This window comes from Mercenaria mercenaria, chromosome 18 (assembly GCF_021730395.1).
Source record: "Mercenaria mercenaria strain notata chromosome 18, MADL_Memer_1, whole genome shotgun sequence".
Classification (NCBI taxonomy): domain Eukaryota; kingdom Metazoa; phylum Mollusca; class Bivalvia; order Venerida; family Veneridae; genus Mercenaria; species Mercenaria mercenaria.
In genome coordinates this window covers 61,362,197-61,371,872 of record NC_069378.1, presented here as the reverse complement: position 1 = coordinate 61,371,872, position 9,676 = coordinate 61,362,197, and the positions used below count along the sequence as shown (strand labels likewise).

The window sequence follows — 9,676 nt, the reverse complement described above, 5'->3', positions numbered from 1 at the left end:
GCCTTGGAGAGTTTTTTTTTTTAACTTTTTAACAAAAGGTTGCAAAACTGCACTTCTATTGCTTTAAACAGGGTCAGTGATGTTAGAAATCAACTTACTGATGCTCTAAAGGCATATCTCCCTTGTTCGTATCTTGACACAAAAATAATTTCCGGAAATTCTTGTTTGATATAAAAATAAAAAAAGGAAAATTTTCCGACCTACCTACCCTATATTTTTAGCATGTTAAATCATTTTAAACAAAAAAGTAGATTATCCACTAGCACCTTGATGCTGTTCGCCAAAGGAATTCTTTTGAACATTCATCTTCATATCCGCTTTAAAATGCTAGCATCAGAAGCAGTAACTTTTCAAATCAATGCTTCTGAAAAGCAAACCCATAAAGAAATGTCAATAAAAAATAAGCACGCAAGCTTGTTATGTAGGACCAGGTGGAAGAATAAAATAAGATCTACTATTATCATCACCACCTGCCTTTGGTGGGGAATAACACAAACCTTTGATATTAGAGAATATAATGGGTCTACAAAAAAGTATTTCAAACGTTTTGATTTCTTAACTTCAAACACTTAAATGGGGTCTGCAACGACAACAACAATAAAAAAAAACAAAAATAAAAAACATCAGAACCCCCTTCCCCAAGAAAAACAGAAAAAATCTCTTCTACAACAAGAACTAGAAGGGATTAGGACCATAGCAAATCCAAAAGAAATCACAATTTTACTGAATTTCAGCCCAGATATAGTTATATTTTCTTTTGCTTTTTTAAATATATTTTATTTCACCAAGTTTGTTTCTCAGTAGTTGAATATGACATATTTTGCTTGTGAAAAGAGCAAATACACTAAACAATAACGCATTATTTCCCTAGTTCGATCTGTGTTAGATTACGCAAGTGTTGTCTGGGTCCCCCACCTCCAGAAAGACATAGACAAGCTTGAGGGTGTACAAAGGCGCGCAGCGCATTTCATTTCTAACGATTGTAGGCGCAAAAGTAGTGTTTCTAACATGATGCGTGACCTGAAGTGGAAACCCTTAAAGGAGCGACGACGAGACCAGCGCCTGGCATGCCTACATAAGATCGTCTACGACCTGGTTGCCTTCCCCGCTGATGATTTCCTGGAATACAACCCACGGCAACAATGAAGATAAATTCTAAATCAATCAAACAAGTGACATGTAATACAGACATATAAAAAACTCATTTGTGCCTCAAACCATCCGCGATTGGAACTCATTACCAGACTCAGTTGTTACTTGTACCAAAAACGATATATTCAAACGTGCTCTCTTGGACTATAGATCGCGCGATTAACATCTTACATCAAGCGCACACACCCTCGATAATTTTGCGAGATAATGTCGAGTATCAATACAGATACAGATACAGATTAATAATAAAATTATTTCTTTTACTGGTGTGTGGGACGTACACATGCTGAAATGTAAACAAAGAATATGCAGAGCATTTGTCTAATCGCACACTGCAAAATATAGATATATTGAATACATACCTATATTGTGTGTTCTTTAGGCTGTGCCATAAAGGTCAATTTGCCTGAAGATTATGGCAAACATTTGATTTACCAGGCGTTGCCAAGCGTGTCGCCATTGTTTTACCATCGTGACTTGATTGTTGATTGTTTGACAATATTCCTGCGCAGAGGTTGATCATATCCATGTAAATGAATTGTATCATTCACTTTATCTAAATTACAACTAAGGTTTGTTTAAAACAAAACACTCAGATTCAGGTGATTTGGCTGTAACAATCTCTGTAATGGTGGTCACTAGGGTATACATTAGCCACAGTGATAGGTTAAAAAGGAAGAGGGCAGCAGGAACCAGTAGAATTAGCGTTGAATTACACACGAGCTTTGAGATATATTCAAAGGAAAGAATATTTCTATTCTGTAAATAATTATCAACATTTCTTGGATTTCAAGAAGAACACTTTGAATTCATAGCCTGTCATAGCATTCCCCAAGACAAATGGGGTTTTCAGGAATCATACCGCATTCACAATTGACTTTCAACTTATTGGTAGGATACTTCTTACTAATTTCTTGCTTAATCTTTGTTCAAACGTATGCGGTAACAACAGAGAGCAATAAAGGCCCTGCAAAAACTGACTCGGATATGAACAAAACTGTGTTTTCCTTTACAGAAGAGTTTATAGCAAGGCGAACAGGAAAATACGTGGATTTCAAGAAACTTCTATTTACCTTTTCCACAATATGTCCATTGGAGGAGACGTGTGGTGTTGATTATGAGAATAGATTTTTATTTTCTGAAGAACTATTTCCGAGTATTACAGGTAAGTAAATTGTGGATTCATTTTCTATATTTGTTAGAAAATTTTGGTGTTTACTGCGATATTGGCTGACCTAATGAAAATATAAGACAAGAATTCCGTACATGTGTATTACTTTTAATAAAGATCCAATAGTTTGATAGAAATGCCTTCAGTGACAGTGTTTTCTTAACTTATGAATACTAAAAAGATAAGTTGATAAAGATACGGCTGAAATAGATCTTTGATAATTAATATAGACTAAATTCCAACAAAGTTTTTAAGCTCCTCTGATTTAAGAAAAATATCTAGGAGCCGTGTCGTCACATGACCGCCAGCGTCTGCACCGGCGTCATTCAATATTCTCAAAAGTGCTTTCCATACTTGCTTACAATAACTTCCTTATAATCACGATGTGAGTAAATAGGCAAAGAACAGTAACTCTCACAAACATTTTCTGAAAATTTTTTATATCTTGGTTGAAATTTCTTTAGGTCTTCTTTACTTGAATATTGTAATTTGTCACTTTGCAGACATGTTTCATTATAAGATGAGTATGTTAGCCAAGAAACATAACTCTCATTTGCATTCTGTTAGAATTATGACCCTCTGTGTACATGTGTACTTAGAAAAAAAATAATCATGTGTCAAAAACGTCTTTGGAACAGTACAGACTTGAAAATTTCACTGCAATATGTAAGGTATTATGACCCTTTTGGGTACTAAAATATTGGCATTTCGTAAATTTGGCACAGAATTTGCAGATAGATGTCACAATTCTAAGGAATGCTTCCTGTGCGCCACCGGTATATGTATCATTGACTATAAATCTATGTTCTATCTATTTTCTATGTTGGCATATTTCTGCTGCCAAACACTTACCCGCTTATTGATATTGAAAGTTTACGTAAAAATATAACTTATTCATTAATTATCTGGCGAGTTTGTTGACAAGACTGCGTGTTATCCACCGAAATATCTCACAGGACAATACTGCCTGTAACTGCCATCAACATATTCATTAACGTTAATTTAGTATTGTTTTGTCAGTTATTCAGTTATGATAACGATAGTGAAAAAACAGCACTGTTCGGTCGTCCTGGACAGCATAGCCCGCGTTTAAATCACTGATGGTTTCTGCTAATCATTTTGAAAATACTGGAGTAAAAAAATACTGTTAAGCAGGATAAAAATACTATTTGCTTAACATTCAGATTTTGAATTATCTTTCAAAATTAATGCATTTTCACTGCTTGTTATTGCTTATAAATACACACTTATTTAGTATTTCATGGATAATTTTGGTCTATATTTGATCATTTATGATGAAAACTGCAACAAAACCTACTTCTATGTTTCCAATCAAATCATTCAGGCTTTTTTTCTATAATGCTATTCATACCACACGTATCATCTCAAGAAAGGTTTCACAAAATTCACTTAATTATGTATGTGGATGGAACCTAGTAGTGGGCATTTTGTCCTGTTAACATTTTTATCTGGATTGCATGCATTTCTGCCACTTTCCAGATAATAATTGTGATATTTGCAAACTGTGTACATCAAGAAATGGACATGTGGTGGCAGAAATATGCCACCATAATTTTCGGACTTTAATACTGGCATTTAAGTAATTTTCACTTAATTTTGATTGTTTTTATCTTTGATACTACACATCGTATTTTATTTCAATTTATTGTATAGTGTGACATAAATTTCGATCTTCCGCTGAAGCAAACATAGCTATATAATATATGTTTTGTAAAATTGCAGGATGTAACCGATGTACTTGCAACCCGAGCTGTATCTATAGTGGCAACTGTTGCCCAGGAACACACTATGGATATTTTGATTATAGTTGTTTCAATATAAACCTTTATCCACAAACAACTGAAGAGGCGTCTTACATGGTAGGAACGTGTATCGATAATTATAACGAAAACAAAACAGTTATTGAACTGTGTAGAGAAAAGTTTGAACCATGTACTGGGACAGAGTCTAGCCTTATTTATAAGAACAAATACTGCGGAGAATGTAACAAAGAGATTGGCTGCATATCTTTGAAAATAGAGGTAGAATGTGCAGATGCAATGACGTTCAAGGAAGTGATGCCTTCATTTTCTTCGCTCTTAGATATGAAGAAAGCGCTTGATTCAAACAACTGTAGAATTAGATTTCAACTTCCTAATGATGACCCGACGCTTCACTGCAAAACTTCAAAGGTAGAGTACCTGAAGAGAGCTACTGTCGATAGATGTAATGTTTCGGGATCTTGGGAAATATACGATGAAGATATAGATTGGGCATGCTCTAACTTCATTACCCCTTATAGGAACTTCAAAAATATTTTCTGCTACATATGTAACCCTAGTCACAGTAAAGTGCAAGCGGAGTCTTTAATTGACAAATGTAGACCTGCAAGGAATCGTTTGGAGACAGAAGTGAATAAAGCTTGTGAAACATTTTCAGTAGCTGATAGATTGGCACCTTTTAAGAATATCTACTGCTATGTGTGTAGTCAAGGTTATGATATGTTGTTCGATGACAATGAATATTCTCTGCAATATGCAAACGAATTTAACACTATAAACTTACAAACAAGACTTGATATAGCTATTAAGTTTGCTGGAGAACAAAAATTAAATGATTTTAAAATATTTGTTGAGAATGTACTTTCTGAAACGTTCGAGGTAAAAGAAGACGGCAACGAGCAATGTAAATCTAAACAATTAATCAACGAGTATTCAGACATCAAAGAAGCTGTCAACGGGTACAAATCTATTTGTGGAACAGAAACCCTTTGCAATACAGATATAACCAGAAACAACATAGACAAGGCTTACGGAAATCCGGTGTGTAAGAGCTGTGACTGTGACAGTTTTTGTGCAGAAAATAGAAGCTGTTGTCCTGATATATTATTGACCAGAGTGCCATATTCCTGCTATAGCCACGGAATGTTTTCTTCGTTTCATAAAGGTCAGGATGAAGGATCTAAATACGTTCTAAACATCAGTTCTAATATCTCTAAGACTGACTTCTACTTGACCATAGATAGATGCTTAAACGACAATGATACACCAAGTAACAACAAGTGCTCAGTTGTTTGTGATACAGCTGATCGTTTTTCTCGAATTCCTGTTAGCACAAACAACGGCATGACTTACAAAAACATCTACTGCTTTGCTTGTAATAACAATAAATCTGCAATGACCTTAAAATTCCAGGTATTTTGTAAAAGATACATTGAACACAAATTATTTACAACTATAGGCAGGCTGCTAAATGTTATTAAATATTATTGTGATAAACTGACATTTGTTCCATTAAAAAATAAACAATGCCTGAAAACATTTGATTCTGAAAAAGCTTCACTCCTAGAAGGAGAGAAGTTTATTCGAAAAGAACGTCATCCATCTCAGTTTGAATTTAAAGTAGAAACAGATGTAACCTTCAATAGTACCACCGCGTTAAAGCCAGTGAGAAATGTTTTTGATAAGTGTAACAAAACAGGCATGTACAGGTATGGGAAAAGTGATTTGATAAGAAATATATGCGAAACGGAAGATGAAAACCTCATGGCACTCCTCGAAAATCGAATAGACAACAATGTGTATAAAAACTTTGCTTGTTTTCTTTGCAATCCGGAACATGATGTATCCGCCGATGATTCTGATAAAGTAACGTCACGTTGCTTATCTAATAATTCTGTAGACTGGTATGTACCTGACGAAACTCTGGAAGAGTTATGCAATGAGACAGAATTTCACCCAAGATGGTATCCTTACAAAAATATGTATTGCGCTGAATGCAATCTTCCACCGTGGCAGCTGGTGAGTAAAATATCTCCTATCTTTGTATAATCAATATGCATTTCCTAAATCTTAAAACTCTTGAACCAAAATTTGATTGAAAATTTAGAAATTGACAGATTTTGTGAGAAATTGTAAATAGATGATATTTAGGGTTATTTAAATAATTTTCACATCAAATTGGAAAGAAAATAAGATTCATTTACTCTTTTTTAAAATGAAGGTTTTATTTGTTTTCAATATACTGCCTAAATAAAACTTACAGCTTGCTTTAAAAAACAATCACTTATTCTCTATATCTAAAATCTGAAATAAAACAAACGGTAAATCTTTTGTGGTTATCTCAAGGTGGTTGTGAATGTGTTAATAACCGATGGATCGCGGCCGCCTGTCGGGTACAAGTATATATTCTCCCTGTCATCGGCCGACTTTGAACACCTAGACATGGTCACGGAGAGAGAGTCTATTCCGGAGTGTATACGAGGAACATACGATTATACTTTGGTAATAGCTCAATATTTTGACAGTGTATATCATCAAAATGACTTCGATATCTGAATTAAATACTAGGGTACAGCAGTATAAAGGGCTTAATTGCTTCAGAATATTACGCTATTATTTAATGATCTATAAATGGTTATTTGCAAAAGGTTTACGCGTACTTTCAGAAAGCAAATACATGTATAATTTCCAAGCAGATAATTTTGATATGAAATAAATGAAGTGATATTTATGGATAATAAGTAAACATTGCAATACTTTCAAACTAATGTAGAAGATGAACATCCTTCTTGTATTTTTATAAATATTTTACTTTTATTTTCACCAATTTTCTCATCTTTCAATATCATATATATATTCTATGCTAAACTTGTTGGAAATTTACATGTTGCCATGGAAACTAAATGGCCGCCATTTTCCTAAAATATTTATATATCCAAACTGTGGATGAGAAGTTTTAAACAAACATTTATTTGCTTTCAGAAACGGTGTCGGTCTTTGAGCTGTAATGACGGATTTCATCTATTCAATACTACGTGTAAACCCATTTTAGAATCGGCAATACAACACCAGTACACCGTTTCATTTGATCTTCACTATTCATCTGAAGACAATATAAACATGTATGGCAATAATGAAACTAACGGGACTGTTATTGTCTATTTAGAAACTCTTTTTACAAAAATTGAAGACATCATTACGACTTCGTTCGGAGAAACGACAGAATATTTTATCAAGTCAAAGGGATTCTTAATCTCACCATGTGAGTCAATCAACCAAGATTTTTACGTTGACCTCGATCAAACGAACACATTCAATATTGAGTTAATATTTCTTATTATAAAAACGGAAACATTAAGCATGGTCCATACAACACTTGTAAATGCACAAAATAGACAATTCGTCATTTCGGACATCCAAAGTATTGATGGACTACAGAAAACTATTATTGTCCACTCAAAGCCAAAAGTGAAGAATACAAGAGATATACCTGATTTTAGACCATGCCCTCTCTTCCAAGCCTTCTTTTATCCTGAGTTAGATTCGCTGCAATTCAACGAATATACTATTGACCCATTCTTTATTTGTGGACAGATAACCTTAAATATGAGTGAAGTGTATTTAGACAAAGATTCAAATAACATAAGTTTGAAAAATATGAATGCTACATTTTCAATTTGGGAATATAAGGTCACCAAAAAAACTGTCATAATTTGTGCAGATGTTTATAACACGAGGACCTATATTGAACCAGCTGTAGTTATGCTCGTTTTAACAGATCATGTCAAATCTGTTATCATTATTTTCTCTTTTGTTTGTACAATAGTTTCACTGTTATGTCTTTTTCTTACATTTCTCACATATTCCTTTCTTTCAACCCTTCGCACAGTTGCGGGAAAAAATATCATGTCTTTATGTATTTCTCTTTTCTTTTCGCAAGCTTTGCTGCAGTTTGGTATAAATGCCACTCAGATAGCAGCAGTATGTGTAGCTATAGGGATATCAATGCATTTGTCTTGGCTAGCTTCGTTTTGCGCGATGAACATCTGCTCATTTCATACATTTAAGGTTTTTTGTTTCAATAACTTCGAAAATCGACCTGCTAATAACAAATCCGACACATCTTTATTTCTCAAATATTCACTTTACATGATTTGTCTCCCATTATTTCTGGTGTTGGCAAATATTTCTGCAAGTCTTATTAAATCAGATGCTTCTGACATTGGCTATGGAGAGTACTATTGCTTCATTTCTGACTTTTATATCTTTATTTTTACATTCATTACTCCAGCTAGCTTTATATTGTTATCAAATATCATATTTTTTTCAATGGCTTTCCACCAAATACGATCCACACCGAGCGTACAACACACTCAAGATCGCAACAATTTTTATATTTGTCTCCGTCTTTGTACAATTGTTGGCATTGCTTGGCCTTTACTCATCATTGACAATTCTTTCGGGATTACTTGGTTTTCTTTCATCGCTGCTGGTGTGAATGCTTTACAAGGTGTTTTCATTTTTGTCTCTTTCGTTGTTAATCGAAGAGTTGCTTTGATGTTTCTTTCAACTATGACAGGATCTGAAAATACAAGCACAGATACGACTGGCACTAAAAGTAGTCTTAGATGCTATAGAGTAAAGATTGCTGAAACTACGTAAGGATTTGGAAGGCTTCATGTTTAAATATTGTATTTTCCTTTGGGATCCTGGAGTCTTCTATTTATATATGTGTGCGTTACAATAAAGTGCAGTTTGGCAAGGTTGGAAGAGGTGTTGCGCATTAATTACCTGTCTTGAACAAATTAAATCCAGCTGAGTCTGCTATGAGTTTGTTTGGTTTCGTTCTGACCTTCGACAGAGATTTCTTGTAAGTATCCTTCAATTAAGGTTTGAGTAATGGAAGACTTCCACGCTTTTTTACTACTGCTACCAAGCTTTTTGATATATTTTGTTCTTGTTTGTTCATATGTTCAGGAAATAGTGAAGGTTTTTGCTTCATGAATATTTTACATTTTCCTACTGTGATTGTTTATCATATTTAAAGTTATGTTTTTATTTTTAGGCTGGCTATATTCGCCAGACTATTATAACCATGTATCGAGTTTCTGCAATGTTCAACAGGTGGTGAGACTGACAACACAAAAATAATTTCATGCGCAATTAAATAGTCCGCCACGTTTATCAGTTTTGCCATAGAGTTGTATAAAGATTGTTTCAATAGATCTAGTTGCTCAAATATGTTATAATAATGTTTTATTTTTCCAACGGTAAATACTTGAAAGATAACATTAGAAAATATAACATAATGATAGTAAATTAATTCACCTCTATGAATGGAATGTCCGTATGAATGGAACTTTTTCGTAACTCAACGTTGACCGCTTCGTTTTAGATTATGACCTCGGTCTGTAAGCAGCTAAGGAAACAAACGCTAGTTCCCTAATGAATTATACTGCGCATTATTCAACAACCTGACATAACGTGGAAAATAAGAAATATGAAATATCTATTAAAATGAACTTATAGTGATATGAGTTATGTCAGGTCTTACATTTAGGGCTTAAGTTTT

The 9,676-nt window shown here is 33.9% G+C and overlaps 1 protein-coding gene across 1 annotated transcript; it reads left to right on the top strand.

The window, feature by feature from the left end:
- The first annotated feature begins 2,139 nt into the window (after positions 1-2,139).
- Positions 2,140-8,766, top strand: LOC128550604 (uncharacterized). The gene is made up of 5 exons (XM_053529893.1): positions 2,140-2,317; positions 4,067-5,374; positions 5,660-6,123; positions 6,451-6,606; positions 7,087-8,766. The coding sequence occupies exons 1-5, from the start codon at positions 2,140-2,142 to the stop codon at positions 8,764-8,766; spliced, it is 3,786 nt and encodes a 1,261-aa protein (XP_053385868.1).
- Positions 8,767-9,676: the final 910 nt, after the last annotated feature.

Excerpts from the sequence above, each read along its gene's own strand:
- LOC128550604 (XM_053529893.1), top strand. The coding sequence starts at position 2,140 with ATGAACAAAACTGTGTTTTCCTTTACAGAAGAGTTTATAGCAAGGCGA. Across the intron at positions 6,124-6,450 it reads ATCTTCCACCGTGGCAGCTG|GTGGTTGTGAATGTGTTAAT; the intron begins GTGAGTAAAATA and ends GGTTATCTCAAG. Across the intron at positions 6,607-7,086 it reads GAACATACGATTATACTTTG|AAACGGTGTCGGTCTTTGAG; the intron begins GTAATAGCTCAA and ends ATTTGCTTTCAG.